Consider the following 16,577-nt stretch of genomic DNA (forward strand, 5'->3'; position numbering starts at 1 on the left):
GAGTTCCTTTGGTAAAGAAGTATTTGGGCATGTTCCATTTAGTGCTTGACCTTTATGAAGTAGGTATTGCATAATATTTGAAAGACGGAGTGTTAAAGGACCTCTATCCTGGAACAGAATTTTTCCATCCCATAGTATAGAAAATAGATTGATTTATTTAAATTTGCTTCTAATTTTAAAAATAGTCTGCTCAGATAGAATTATCTGAAAGATTATACAGCAAGATTACACTCCTCAGATATGCTTTTAACACTTGCCTTTATATTTGTTTATTCAATCTTTGTAATTTGGCAAATACTTGTAGTTAAAGAAGGTGAGGAATTTCAGTAAACAGATTATTTTCATTCCTCTTGAATAATTAGGAATTTAAGGGAATCCCAATTGTACATTTAAAACTATAGGAGTACTTTATTTAAACTATAAAATTGAATGAGGAATACTTTGTATTTTGATAAATGTTTATTTATCTTTTTTTTAAAAAACAGGAGAGTTTGATGCTGTGCAGAGCCCTTCAACTCCAATCAAAGATCTTGATGAAAGAACGTGTAGGAGTTCTGGGTCAAAATCAAGGGGCAGAGGGAGAAAAAATAACCCATCTCCTCCTCCTGATAGTGACTTGGAGGTACATTCTTCTAAATTAATAGCAATATGAAGATCAGGAAGTAATTCATACTTCAGAGATATAAAGAAGACATATTAATAGAAAAAATCTGTTCACTCAAAATTATATTAAGTATGTAAGTATTTAATTTTGAGTGAATAGCATTTTTAAAGGGAATTACTTACGTTATGCCTACTCTTAGAATGTAACTGAAGTGTGAGAAGCCAGGGAATCTACAGATCACTATCTCAAGCTTGGAACTCTCTACTTCAAGCTTGAAATATTTTAAGAACTTCGAATGTCCATAAATTCCCTGACAGATTCTTCCCCTTTCAAACAATTATTAAAGTTTAAATATCTTTTATTGGAATAAAAACTGATAGAAAACTTTTTTCTTCCTGGTGCTAAAAGATAACAGGCAAATCACAAAGTATATTTGTATGGGACATCATTAAGGAGTTTGTGTATGTATACATGTATGATATCACAGAATAGTATATTTGATCATTTGTTAAAAAACATAATTGCCCTCATTAATGTGATCATAAAAGTTGACCATAAATGAAGATGTTCTGTTATAAAAATTAAAATTACTATTTGATATTTCTACCTACCAAAGCTCTTTGAAAGAGGGACACAAAGAAGAAAATTGGAGCATATATATTTAATCTCTATTTTTTGCTTGAACATTCAAATATAAAAAAGCAGCAAGAGGGCTGGGCAGTGCTTTGGAGTCAAAAATATGCTTTGTAGTGTAGTCCAATATTCATTTATGACCTATCTGCAGCTCCTTAAAGCACCTGGAACTTTCTCTGGAACTATACAGCTGCCTTTTCTTTAAGCAATGTCTTTCTTGATTTGAAGTATTGAATCATAACAACCTTCCCCCCCACCCCACCACAAAGACTGTTTGGGGCTACACATATTGCTAGATAGCTGCCTATAGTTCTTGTGCTATCTGTATATATTGATTTGTTGATTCTTTTGTTTCAGCGTATATTTGTTTGGGATTTGGATGAAACTATCATTGTCTTCCATTCGCTTCTTACAGGATCTTATGCACAGAAATATGGAAAGGTATGAGAGAAATACCAGTGCTTTGGTGGAACTAATTATTGTGCAGTACAATAATTTATTTGTTAAGTTTAAAGACCTTGAGTCATCCCCATAATATTTAGTAGTATTTCTGGTACATAAATAAAATTTTGTTTTAATAGTCCTAGATTTGACAGATTTTTTCTTTTTCAGACTTTACTCTAGGATTCACTGTTTTATTGCAAATGATACTATTTAGATTAATTACATAAAAGTCAAGTAATATAACTTCACATGAATGATATACAATGATTTTAATGGACACCCTGCCCTATACCCCCACTCCTAGTCCATTAAATGCAGGATTGCTTTAACTGGATACTTAGTAATACTTTGTTCCATTGTTCTTGTAACTTTTCAAGGCTTTACTGCTTTTTGACTAAAATCAGCTTCCTTTACTTTATTTTACTAGCATTTAGCTGTCAGTCTAAACACTGCTATTGAAATATTTTGTGATTGATTAAGAAAATACTCAACCACTATGTAACTATTGCTTTTAATAACAAGTTACAGTAAAATAATCAGCAGTCTAAAAACATATGTTTAATAAGAGGAAGGAAGGATTCCAAACACTTTCCAAATAGCCCAATGCATCCATAACTCGACAAAAACTTAAGTTAGATTGTAGGTAAGCAATTTAGGAAGAGTCAGTATAATAAAAAGGGAATATTAACTTACATGAAAAGTGCCATTTTCTGCTTACGTACAAAATATATCAAATATGATTATTGTTTTATTTAATATTTCCCACAAAACAATTTTGAAATCAAATTGGTACCAAATTCTCCTTAAAAAAATCTTCTGCTTCTGTTGAGCTAAACAAGTTTTGATTCTCTTCTGATGTCATTGCATAACTAAATAAATTTTGGCATAGCTTTTAACATAGCTCAGGCTTCCTTCTCATCCTCCTGAGAACTTTGAGTATTTGTCTCCTAAGGGACATTCTAGTAGAGATGGCCCAATCCAGCACAGAAGTCAACAGACAGACTGTCTGGCTCCAATTTATGCCAACTGCTAATGCAGCCAAAGGCATTTGTATCTTGATATAGGGAAGTGTTATAGTTGATCTTACCTCCGTTGCAATGTTGGCAATCTCTGGATAAGGCCATATTCCCATGAGCCTGAGAGGGCTTTCCCTTATATCTATAGCATCAATACCTACAAGGAAAAAAATGTTTAAACATTATTAAAGTCAAAGGAGATTAACACAGAAGCATTCCTGCTGGCTTTTCAGTAATTTGACAGTAGTATATATTTAAAATGATGGTTTCTTTACTGTCTCTTTATGTCCTTTTCTAATATATTGCATTTAAAAACAATTGTTCACATTTCATTTTTTAATATGTGGGCAGATGCATGGAATTCATCTCATGCATGACTAATAAATTACTTTGGAAGAAAAGCTGTACAATTTGCTACAGAAATATATTCTGTAATATTCTAGACCAGTGGTTCCCAAAGTGGGTGGTACCGCCCCCCTGGTGGGTGGTGGGACGACTTAGGGGGGCACTAAGAGGCAAGGGGGGGTGGCAGGGGGTGCTAAGAGGCAAGCGTGGTGGCAGAGGAGTGCTGGAGGTGCTCTGCTGTACTGTACTCTTGACTCGCCTAGCTTAGCGCGCTGGTGCAGAAGGGAATGTGATGGGACCGAAAGCGAGAGTCCTTTCCCGCACGGCTGGTGTGGAGGTGGCAGCTCAGTCTCTCCTCACCAGGAACCGGTGATATCCATGTATGCGCAAGGAAGATGTCTGCCTGAGCTCTTCCACTCTGGCTCAAAGAGGAAAAACGGCCAAAAAGAAACGGAGCCGAGTTTGGAAATCGATCTGAGGTGAAAATAAGGCATTAGCAATGTAAGGGGGGTCTGGAGAAGCAGCCAACGGGAAGAAACATTGTTTTCTGAGGTTGCTGCTCTCAGAAGACGCAACCCTGCCGCCATTCCACCTATTCCAGCCACCGCAGCCCGGCCCTGCTGTTCGGTGGAGCTACTGACCCTGCTGCCATCCCACCTGCTTCGATCGCCGCGACCGCCGCCCCATCTGTTCCGGCCACCGTGGCTGGCTCTGCTGCTTTGGGGGAGCCGCCGACCCTGCCGCCATTCCACCCACCCCGGCCACCGATCCTGCTGCCATTCCGCCTGTTCCGGCCGCCGCGACAATCGCTCCATCTGTTCCGGCCGCCGCGTCCCAGCCCTGTTGCTTTGAGTGAGCTGCTGACCCTGCCGCCGTCCCACCTACTCCGGCCGCCGCGACCACCATTTCATCTATGCCAGCCACCATGACCTGACCCTGCTGCTTTGGGGGACCCACAGTCCCTGCCGTCGCCCCGCCTGCTCCAGCCACCACGGCTGCTATTCTACCCATCTGGCCGCCGCGGCCCGGCCCGGCCCTGCTGCTTCAGGGGGGGGCTATGTTTGTGCCGCTGTGCCTGCCTTGTTGCCCGTGGAGCTGGTGAGTTCCATGCCAGTGTGCCTGGGGACTGGTGGCTGGCTTCCTTGCCGCCACCATTGCTGTCCTGGACGCACCCCCATCCCTCTCCCCCCCTTCTTTCTTCCACCATGGCCTTTGGACATCACCACCGCTGACCATCCCGAGCATCGTGGGACCTTTTCTGCCTGTCGCCCCTGCAGAGAAAGAGGCGAGAGAGGACAGGGTCAAGGAGAATGGGGAGTCTGCTCTCTCCAACTAGTGCCAACTCTCCCAGCTGCCTCAGACTTTTTTTTCACACCATTTCCAGACTATGCGTGAGAAAGAACGAGGAACCCCTCCCTCCCAAACTATTGCCAGCCCTAGCCACCTCAGACTTGCGCTGACCGCTCCTGTTTTCGCGGACTTAAGAACTGCGTTTTAATTAGTGTGTTGACTGTATGATGGTATGATTGTGAGAGAGGACGCGCCCACTTTTTAATCTAATTAATTTAATTAATTTTGTATCACTATATTGTATTTTTAATGATATTGTGGGGTGTGTCTGAGGAGAATGTTTACTTAGTGAGTATGATAGGACTGGGGGTGCGACCTGGAGCCCCCTCCACTGAGTGCAGAAGCAGAAGTGGATGGGGCCCGGATCCGCCCCCCGTCCTAGAGTGAATGCTGTATATGGCCTGCCGGGAAGAATGGGGGCCATGGGAGGGGGGAGGTCTACGGGGAGGGGGGAGGGTCGGAGCATTCCGGTTATGACCGGGAGGGGCAGATATGACGGGAGCTGTAGGGCTAGCCAATACCGGAGAAGAAGGACTCGCTACATTACAGCAATTCCTTGTTCCGGCCCCTCAGGCTCATCTCAAGGACCTGTTGGCAGAGGAGATCGGGGCCCTCGTCTCAGGTTGCTGCTGCTAAATGCCAGGTCTGTTATGAACAAGGCTCCCCTTGTCTGGGACTTAATATTAGACGAGGGGGCAGACTTGGCATATGTAACTGAAACCTGGCTGGGCCAGGAGGGAGGAGTCCCCCTCTCAGAAACGTGCCCAGATGGGTTTCAGGTGCTTCACCAACCACGACACTAGGGAAGGGGTGGGGGAGTAGCAGTTGTCGTCCGAAAGTCATTAGTTCCTCGCAGGATCCCTGCCCCAGAGATTGTGGGGTGTGAGTCCTCTTGAAGTTGGACCTAAGGGTTCAAGTGGGCTTGTTCTTGATGTACGTACCTCTCAGCTACGTCACAACAGCCCTGCCTGTGTTGCTAGAGGGTTGGCGGTGGAGTTCCCCAGGCTAATAATGCTGGGGGACTTTAACCTATCGTCTCTTGGCGAACACTCTGATGGGGCACAGGAGTTCATGGCCTCCATGACAACCATGGACTTGACCCAAGTAGTTCAGGGCCCTACTCATAGAGCGGGACATACACTTGACCTTGTATTTCTCTCGGGGCAGTGGAGACGTGATCTGGAATTAAGGGGAATAGAGACCTCACCCTTGTCATGGTCCGATCACTCCTTGCTGAGGCTTGACTTCAGGACACTACTCCCCCATTGCAGGGAGGTGGAACCAATTAAGTGGTTCCGCCCCAGGCGCCTGATGGACCCGATGGGATTTCAGAAGAAGCTTGGAGTGATACCTGACTCCCTTGCCCGCAACCCGACCTAATCCTTAGTCGCTGCCTGGAATGTTGCGGCGACTGAGGCACTAGATCGGATTGCGCCTTTGAGGCCTCTCCGTCGCAGTGGACTCAGGAGGACACCTTGGTTTACCGAGGAACTCCGGGAGATGAAGCACCAAAAGAGACGCCTAGAGCGATGTTGGAGGACTATTAACTCTGAATCTGATCGAACACTATTAAGAGCCTTTATTAGGACTTACTTAGTGGCGATACGGGCGGCAAAATGCACGCATTTTTCCGCTCTTATTGCGTCCGCAGAATCTCGCCCAGCCGCCCAGTTTAGGGTGACCCGCTCCCTCCTGAAAGGCGAGGAGGTGGGGGAACCCCTGCAGGGTTCATACCATAAATCCAGGCCCTTCCAATAGAGTATATTAGAAAGCAAACCCTACAGGGGTAATGTGCTCTGTTTGTCCTGCTTCCCTCTTCTTGAATTTGATTATTTAGTTAGTTAGTTAGTTTGTCACTCATGTACAAGATAACAGGAATAAGAATAAACATTAATAAACATAAATAAAAAAATTCTTAGGAATGGTGTGAGGTCAACAGTAAGATAGTTTAAGGTTAAAGCTATGGAGGTTTGAGGATGTAACAACAGAGTCAGGTAATGCATTTCAAGAATTGACCTCTCTGTTGATGAAGTCATATTTTTTGCAATCGAGTTTGGAGTGGTTTACCTTGAGTTTGTATCTATTTTTTGCTCGTGTATTGTTGTGGTTGAAGCTAAAGTAGTCATTGACAGGTAGGACATTGTAGCAGATAATTTTGTGTACTACACTTAGGTCAGACCGTAGGCAGCATCCAGTGAGTAGAGGAGTGGAGTACTCTTCTTGTGAAATACCTCTTGGCTCGCTCAATTGTGCTAATGTCCAATATAAGGTGTGGATTCCAGACAGACGAACTGTATTTGAGAATTGGTCTAGGAAAGGTTTTGTATGCCCTAGTTTGCAGTACAAACTAGGTTGCAGGCTGGAGAGAGAAAAGAGAGACTTAAATTTAGTACACTATTTTTTTTAAAAAAAATCACCTTGCTGTTATGTCGCCCTGTGACAAATTCTTCGTTTATTCTGTGGGCCTGAGATAGTGTGCTTGCTAGTAGACTATGTACTGTATATTTATAAGTATTTCTAGTTGGCCTTGTATATTATATATACAATAGTGATAACATATTTACTTGTCAGATTTGTCTTTTAAAAAATTGTTGGACAATCTGCAGATTATTCCAAAATGTCACTATTTTTTTAAAAAAATATATTTTTATTGAACTATGATTAACAAACATCAAATAATTAAAATAACATAATATGCATTTCTATATTCAATATGCATAGAGAAAAGATATAGAAAATACAAACAAATATAAACAGAAGGTACTATACCTGTTGCCTTATATATAAAGTATTATCATATTATAATCTATTGCTGTTGAACTAAACCATAAAAATCCATCCAAATTTAATAAAATTGAGGTTCCTGTTTCTGGTTATTCATTGTTTTTAAATTTGTATTTGTTTTAATGTGGCAATTGAAAGATTTTGTTAATCCATCTCAATTGTTATGTAAGCAACAGTTTCCAAATAAAATTAAGCAATTATTATTTTAACTTTTAAATAGATAAGAATGTTAATTTTGATTGTTCTAGAAGAAGAATAACACTAACATTTGAAAGAGAAACAGGAATAATTTATAATATGTATTGCTGTGGAACCTTTGAGTATACTTTACTATATACTTTGCAGTATCTTTCCTCCCTATTATTTTCATCCATCTTTGCCTGAAAATGAACTTGCTGGACACATTTATGATGACTCCCTATTGTAGCTAGTGATTCAATACTTCATTAAGTTGAACCTTGAATTTCAAATCAATTTGAATCGAGTCTTGTTGCCTTTAGTCTTTAATTGCAAATAGAAATAGAATGTTGCTGCCGATATGTCATATCAGATCTTGACTAATTTGTATACCTCTTATTTGTATTGGAATGTTCTTTATCTACAGAAGAGGTAATAACCCACTCTGCTCAATTTGTTGTAGCATATTGTTATCAATCAAATACTTACCCTGGTATATGTATTCTTTTTGCTGTTTCATTTTAACCATAATGCTATTCCTGGCTTTTTTGTTTTAGTTCTGTATTAACCAGATGCTTATCTTTTTATCCTGGTTACTTATTACATAGATTTTTTTTAATTAATCCATGTTTTACATTCCCTCTCTCTATTTGTATTTCCAAAGCAATATACCATTCTGTAAATAGTTCCTAGAGAATATCCTTCTGTAACTTCTAACCCTTTCGTAGCAGTCTTCCAGTTGGCTGCAGCTGTGCTTTCTTATTTTGTATTTAATATTTTCCATTCTGCTCATAATTATAAAATCCTGAATAATTTACAACACTGTAACAATAATATTGCAGGATAAAAGTAATTCCTTAAAAAGGAAAGATAAGAAAGTGTCAGTGACTGGAAAGGGGCTATAAAAAAGATCTCCCCCCCCCCCAAAGATGTGGGATGGAGGGAAATGTCATTACACAAGATAGGAAAGGTTCACATCCATATTTCAGCAAGTAGCAGTTCATACTGTCTGACACACATAGCAGGATTTTTCTTCTCCCCTCAAAGAATATAGTAACCACAGAGATGATGTAATTGAATATGTTCTTCAATGTAACTTGATCTGGGACTTTGAGCCATAAAATTCTAACAGTAACCTAGCTGCCACATTCTTCCCTAATTTTAGCTTCCAGAGCTTTCCAAGGGCAGTTCCCCACTGAGTGCATTACAGTAATCCAATAGTATTGATCATTCTATTTAAACTAAAAGCAGCATTTTATTATTTAAAAAGAAGCAGCACAGCAGATGTGATGTGAAGAGCTTACTACTCAGTTTTTGCACATCTACTTAAAACTCAATATCACTGAAGAACAGAACAGAATAGAATGGAATTCTTTATTGGCCAAGTGTGACACACAAGGAATTTGTCTCCAGTGAATAAGCTCTCAGGGTACATGCAAGCAACAAGTGATGAATGATTAGTTTCATAGGTGTGCCATAAGCATTTCCCTTATATTGTTTATCTACTCAAAACTGTGAAAAGGAGAACAATTAATCAGTAGAATGGCCTCCAGAACATGTGGTGCTCTATCATTAGAGATGTTTAAGAAGAAATTGCACAGCAATTTGTCTAAAATGATGCAGTGTCTCCTGCTGGAGCAGAGTTGGACTAGAAGATCTCCAAAGTCTCTTCCAACTCTGTTATTCTGTTAAAACCATTCCTTTTGTTCTATAAACAGATCGAGTTGAGTATTAGGTGAACTAGTTGATAATCATACCATCAAGGCCCTGTATGGATTAGTTGTTAGAAAGGAGTTAATTCATTTCATTTCATTTCATTTATTAAATTTATAGGCCGCCCAATCCCGGAGGACTCCGGGCGGCTTACAATGAAAGAAGAAAAAAAGAAAAAGAAAATAAATAAAAAAATAGTTTAAAATACATAACACACATACGTTCTCATCGGGGCTGGACCTTAACACTAAGGTCAACAGCCCCAGGCTTGCCGGAACAGCCAGGTTTTAATGGCTTTCTTGAAGGCCATGAGAGTGGGTAAGGTCCAGACCTCTGGGGGTAGCTGATTCCACAGGATCGGAGCAGCCACAGAGAAGGCTCTCCTCCGGGGGCCTGCCAGCTGACACTGACCGGCTGACGGTATCCGAAGGAGGCTCAATCTGTGGGATCTTATCGGCTGTTGGGAGCTGTGTGGCAGTAGGCGATCTTGCAGATAGGCTGGTCCTAAGCCATGTAGGGCTTTAAAGGTAATAACCAACACCTTGAATTGCATCCGGAGACCAATTGGCAGCCAGTGCAGTTCGCGGAGGACAGATGTAATATGGGTATATCTCGGTACACCCAATATCGCTCGCGCGGCTGCATTCTGGACTTGCTGTAGTCTCCGAACGCTTTTCAAGGGTAGCCCCATGTAGAGCGCATTGCAATAATCGAGCCTTGAGGTGACAAGGGCCTGAGTGACAGTCTGAAGTGCCCCCCTGTCCACGTAAGGCCGCAATTGGTGTACCAGGCGAACCTGGGCAAAGGCCCCCCTGGTCACAGCCGACAGATGGTGTTCAAGTGTCAGCTGCAAATCCAGGAGGACCCCCAAATTGCGAGCCCTCTCTGAGGGGATCAAAGACGGACTGTCTGAACTGTCCCTTGGGGGAAACATCCAAAGCCAATCAATCTTGTTGCGATTGAGTACCAATTTGTTCATCCCCATCCAGATCCTGACAGCTTCCAGGTATCGGCACATCACGTCCGCCGCTACACTGAGCTGGCACGGGGCAGATAGATACAATTGAGTATCATCTGCATATTGATGGTACTTTATCCCGTGCCGTCGTATGATCTCACCCAGTGGCTTCATGTAGATGTTGAATAGAAGGGGGGACAGGACCAAACCCTGTGGCACCCCACATTTGAGGGGCCTGGAGGTCGACCTCTGTCGACCTCTATCACTCCTCTCTCCCAATACATTCCCTCCCTTCCTTCTCCTCCTGCCTCCAATCCTCTCTCCCACCCTCTCTACCCCTCTTTCTTCTTTCGCTCTACTCCTCCCTTCGGTGTATTTCTATTGTCTATCAATATATTCAGCTTGTCCTATTTTTACACTAACATTAAAGAGCCACAGTATACAAGTGCAATCATGTGCTTTAGGATCTAACACATATTATATTTCCCCCCTCCCCCCCTCCCCCTAAAACCCCCCCTCCCTTCCCTCCCACCGACTTCCCAGAGCCCGTACACGGTATAGCTTTTTAACAAACACAGTCTAAAATACCTTAAAACAAAGGAGATTAAAGAAAAAGAAAAAAAAAGAGAAAGTCGATAAGATCTCTACGTTGGACTCAGCTTCTTACTGTTACCCAAACTTTAAGCAGTTTAACTTATTGCTAATCTTAAGCATAGGCTATCTGGAGTTTCTTAGTCCCATATTTGCTTTGTGTATAGTCAATCCATTTTTTCCAGTCTCGTTTATATCTCTCGTTTGAGTGGTCTTTAAGATATGCTGAAATTTTAGCCATCTCGGCTAAGTTTATAACTTTCAAAGTCCATTCTTGAGTTGTAGGCACGTCTTCCTTCTTCCAGTATTGCGCCACCAACAGTCTTGCTGCCGTTATTAAGTACAGAACCAAATTAGTCTCTACCGCTGTAAAGTCAGTACATATACCTAGTAAAAATAACTGAGGGGTGAATTTTATCCTTCTTTTGAAAATATTTTGCATGATCCACCACATTTTTATCCAAAATGCCTTAACCTTTCGACATGTCCACCATATATGAAAATATGTAGCATCAAGAGAACCACATCTCCAACATTTAGGCTGTACATTCGGATACATAGAAGCGAGCTTTTTGGGATCTAAATGCCATCTATAAAACATCTTATAAAAATTTTCTCTCAAATTTTGTGCTTGTGTAAATTTCACATTTCTTACCCATATTCTTTCCCACATGTCCAGCATTATTGGTTCCTCAATATTCTGAGCCCACTTTATCATACAATCTTTAATCAATTCCGTTTCCGAATCCATCTGTATTAGTACATTATATATCCTCTTTATATGCATTAAGCTTTGATCTCTTATTTGTTTAAACAGATTATCCTCAACTTTGACAAAACCAGTTTTTTGATCTATTTTCCACCTGGCCTGTAATTGGCCATACTGGAACCATGTTTGAACTACCTTCTCCTCTTTTAGTACCTCTAAAGATTTTAATTGTAACACCCCCCTTTCTGAAGTGAGAAGTTGTCTGTAAGTGGTTCTATCGTGTTTTTGTTCTATATTCATATTTTCAATTGCATGTCTAGGAATTGCCCACATGGGCAACTTATCATTTAGTTTGTGTTGATATTTTTTCCAGACCCGCAATAAAGCATTTCTTAAAATATGATTTTTAAAATTCTTATCCAATTTTTTGTTAAATAACAAGTAAGCATGCCAACCATATACCAAATCATGTCCCTCAATATTCAATATTCTATCATTGGTTAAATGGGTCCAATCACTAATTGCAGATAATGCCATTGCATCATAATATAATTTTAAGTTAGGTAGTTTCAATCCTCCTCTTTCACGTACATCTTGCATTATTTTCATCTTTACCCTCGGCTTCTTTCCTGCCCATACAAATTTGTTGATACCCTTCTGCCATTCTAAAAGTTTCACATCTCTTTTAAGTATTGGTAACATTTGAAAAAGAAATAAAAATTTTGGTAGAATGTTCATTTTCACTGCCGCTATCCTACCCAGCAAAGATAAGTGCAATTTCTCCCATTTTTTCATCTCTGTCTGTATACTATGCCAAAGTGGTTCATAATTATGCTTATATAATTTCCCATTTGAAGTTAAAATATTAACTCCAAGATATTTGACTTTTTTAACTACCTCACATCCTAGCATCACTCCTAATTCTTCCTTTTGTTTAGTATTCATATTTATGGCTAATATTTTAGTTTTTCCTAAATTTATTTTAAAGCCAGAGACTTGACCATATTGATTAATCGTATTCATTAAGACCGTACTGGATTCCTGCGGTTGTTCCAATATTATGACCAAATCATCCGGAAAGGCGCGGACTCTATATTCTTGCTGCCTAATCTTGATCCCTTTTAAACCATCCAAGCCCCGTATTTTATTCAATAATACTTCCAAAGTTATAATGAACAATAGTGGGGACAAAGGACAGCCCTGTCTTGTACCTTTTTCGATTTGAAAGGAGTCTGTTAAACTTCCGTTGACTATGATTTGGGCTGTTTGCTGTTGATATATTGCTTTAATTGACCGTAAAAAGCTATCTCCTATCTGCATTTTTTGCAATATCTTCAACAGGAATTGCCAATTAACTCGATCAAAGGCCTTCTCAGCATCCAAAAATATGAACGCAGCAGGGATTTGATTATTCTTTCCCAAATATTCTAAAGCATTAATGATTAATCTAACATTGCTCTTCATCTGTCTCCCCTGTATAAAACCTGTTTGGTCAGTATGTATCAATTGTTGAATAACCACCATTAACCTATTTGCTAGTATTTTAGTAAAAATTTTATAATCTACATTAAGTAGTGAAATAGGTCTATAATTTTTTGGCTGGGTAATATCTTGATCTTCTTTGGGTATCAACGATATAAATGCTGTCTTCCATGATGGGGGCACTTTACCTTCCGATTGAATTTTATTAAATAATTATCTAAGAGGTTCTACCATTTCTAACTGTAAGTTTTTATAATAAACCGCTGTTAGGCCATCTGTGCCTGGTGCTTTCCCTAACTTTAGTTGTTTGATTACCTGCAGGATTTCCCCAGAGGTTATTGGTTGGTTCAACTTTTGCCTGTACTTTTCTCTAACTAGGGGAATTTTCTCTTTATCTAAGTATTAATCTATGTCTAAACCCCTAATTTTGTCCCTTTTGTACAATTCTGTAAAAAATTCCCAAAATGCCTTTTGGATCTCCTCCTGTTGAAACACCTCCTTCCCTCTATAACACAATTTGGATACATTTCGAGTTTTTCTTTTTTTCCTAATCTGATAAGCCAACCACCTGCCGGGTTTGTTTGCGTTACAGAAAGTGTTGTGTTTTGCATATAATAAACTAGTGGCTACCTGGTCAGAGATCAGCATATCAAATTGGGATTTTAATATGGAGATTGCTTCCTTAGCCTTTATATCGCCTGGATTCAGTGTTAATTCCAACTCTTTCCCTTTAATTTCCTCTTCCAATTCTTTTCGTTTTTGCCCTTGTTTATGTCTGTGTATTTTGTTTATATTCATCAGTACTCCTCTCATATACGCTTTGCTTGCATCCCATACAAATTCCATAGATGTACCCTTATTCATGTTGAGAACAAAGTATTCAGATAACAATTTTTTACAATCATTAATGTACTTTTCATATCTAAATAAATTTTCATTCAACCTCCAAGACCTTCTTGCCTGCGCTACCCTTCCCAATTCCATCCAAACTGGGTTATGATCCGAAAGGACCCTAGCCGCAATCTTTGTCTTCTTTACCCTAGAAAGTAAATCATTAGTAATTAGTATAAAATCAATCCTTGAAAGAGATTGATGTCTATCAGAAAAAAAGGTGAAGTCATATTCCTCTGCATTTCTTTCTCGCCAAACATCTCGCAATTCGAAATCGTCCATCATGTCAAAAAAGGATTTGGGTAACTTAGCTCGGATTTTAGTATTTGGGCGAGATGTCTTCTTATCTCTTTTAGTGTCAATCACGCCATTCCAGTCACCCAATAGTATACAAGACTTAAAGTCCCACTGTACTAATTTAGCATGAAGATTTCTATAAAATCCATCTTGCTGTTGATTAGGAGCATATATTCCCAAAAGTAGTGTCTTTTTCCCTTCTAAGATTAAGTCTAGTGCAATATATCTTCCAAAGGGATCTGCTTCAATTAGTTCAGCTTTAATGTCTTTTCTTAAGTATACAACTATGCCATTTTTCTTTTCCGTAGCAGAGGTCACAAAATGTTGACCAAGTTTGGGGTTAAACAAATATTTTTGATCAGTTGATTTGATATGAGTTTCTTGCAGACAAATTATATCATTCTTGAACTGTTTAAGATAATGAAATATTTTCTTTCTCTTCTGTGGAGAGTTCAGTCTGTTAACATTACATGTCAAAATCTTAGTTGTCATTTTTGGTTGCCTGAAGCTTTTTTAGAGCCTCCTGCATGGCCTGTCTAACCTTTGGCCTGGCTCCTCCCGCGGCTTCTGAGCTTGTTGTTGTGACTCCTTGATCAATGGCCGGTGATTGTTGAAATTGTTGCGTTGTAGCTTGTTTTTCCATTTGTCTAGTAGTCATACGGTTAGGTCTTTGTTCCCTGACCCCTTGCCCTTCCGGGAGGAGGAGATGGTACGTTTTGTCTGGTAGTTGTGTGGTTTGCTGTTTATCTTGTCCTTCTCGTGGTCTTTCTCCATATCCAGATGATTCAGGGTGTCCCACCTTCAGAATCTTGTGATAGAAATCTCGAGCTTTCCATACAGAGTTGAGACGATATCTTTGCTTGTCAAATGTAATTATAATACCAAATGGGACGTCCCATCTATACTGTATCTGACGCTTTCTGAGCTCTTCCACTAGAAAAGCATAATCTCTCCTGGCTCTTAGCATTTGAGGTGGTATTTCTTTCAAGACAATCAAATCCTGTCTGCCAATTTGAAGCCTGGTATTATAGGACTCTTGTAGTATCATGTTTCTGAACATGACTCTTGTAACAAAGTATATTACCACATCTTGGGGGAGTTGCTTCTGTTTTGCCGCCCAAGAATTAACACGATAAATTTTATCGATCTGCCAGTCAAAATTGGATCCCGGTCTTCCCACCAGGCAGTCAAAAGCCTCTGAAAACATCTGCTTTAAGTTCTCCTGTTTTTCTTTGCGCAGCCCCCTGACTCTTAATGCAAGCTCCATCTGTTTGTACTGTATCATAATAATTTGTTTTTCAGCATTTTCAACTTTTTGTTCCACCACTTCAGTTTTAGATGTAACGTTAGTATTGGCTTCATTAAGAACTTCTAAGTTATCTTCCATTCCAGAAACATATTCTGTCAGTACATTTACAAGTCCCATCATATCATCATTCATTTTGGCGATCCTAGTATCAAACTTACCATATAAGAATTTCATCTCATTCCTTATTTCATCTCTGAATTCTCTGAAAGTTTCTAAATTCTGTTCTCTAAATTCTCTAAACATTTCCAAAAAGAATTCTTTCGTTAGTAAATCTCCACTAGGGGGCATAGAGGGTGGGGGCTGCAACTTTGTGCCAGGTATTGGGGACGTAGCCCTACGAGGTAATTTCGCAGGATTTAATTTTGATGCCATTATGTCTTTGCTTCAAGCAATTAATCAAACTTTGCTGGCCCGCTGTGCAGCTTACAAAAAAAAGAAAAGTTCCTCCCTTTTTGCAGAGAGTTTACGAAAGGTTTCAAAAGACTGGCATTACACCAAAACAGTTCAGCAAATACACCTCTGTTTGGAATGTCTCTATATTAGCAAAGAGTCTTTGAAAACTTTTAGAGGTTGATAAAAAAAAATCTTCAGAGAAGTGGAGCTAACTAATTAGTGAGAGGCTATTCCTTTGATCCTTTGCCAAGGAATTAGGAATGTACCATTATTGCAAATGCGGAAGCTACAGAATCGCCATCTTGGGAGCAGTTGCACAAAGGAAACTTTTATAAAACTGAAGCTAGGATTTTTTCTAGAAAAAGCAAATAAGGTTCTCAGGTACGGACTCTGCTTGTATTAGTTTCAGATAAATGTCTCAAAAATTGTCCTAAGAGGGGTTTCCTTGCCTTGTGCTGTAAAAACAGCCGAGGTTTCTGGCCGGAGATATGACTCAGCTTTGGTTGTCTCCCCCCTTCTGTTCGCAGCAAAAAAAAAGAAAAAAAGGCTGCAAACTTCAAAGAAAGCTCTTACCAGCTGGATCTCTCTCTCAATCCTCTCGCCTGAAGAATGAGATACCTGCTAGGTGTTTAGGCAGATAACGCAACTAGAAACCTGGGAGCAGCTCAATCAAGCCGCCGCCAACGGCAAAGTCCCGCCCCGGAAGTCGATATTCATTTTTAAAATGCCTGTTTTCACTACCTTTACATTTTCTTTCCAGTTACTTATCGTTCAAGATTTTGATAATAAGAATTTCTGCTTCAAGTGTAACATTACACTCCACAAAGGGAAAAAAAACCTATTTCATTTCTATGTAGAATTCTTATTAATTTTTTGTTTAA

General features: G+C 39.9%; 1 protein-coding gene across 1 annotated transcript in view; it reads left to right on the forward strand.

Annotated features, from left to right (window-relative positions):
- The window catches only part of EYA4 (EYA transcriptional coactivator and phosphatase 4), a 122,498-nt gene that overhangs the window by 85,590 nt on the left and 20,331 nt on the right, over positions 1–16,577 (forward strand). Inside the window, 2 exon segments of the mRNA XM_032216984.1 lie at positions 486–622; positions 1,595–1,678. Of these exon segments, the coding sequence (XP_032072875.1) occupies positions 486–622; positions 1,595–1,678 (221 nt within the window).

Source organism: Thamnophis elegans, chromosome 4 (genome assembly GCF_009769535.1).
Source record: "Thamnophis elegans isolate rThaEle1 chromosome 4, rThaEle1.pri, whole genome shotgun sequence".
Lineage (NCBI taxonomy): Eukaryota > Metazoa > Chordata > Lepidosauria > Squamata > Colubridae > Thamnophis > Thamnophis elegans.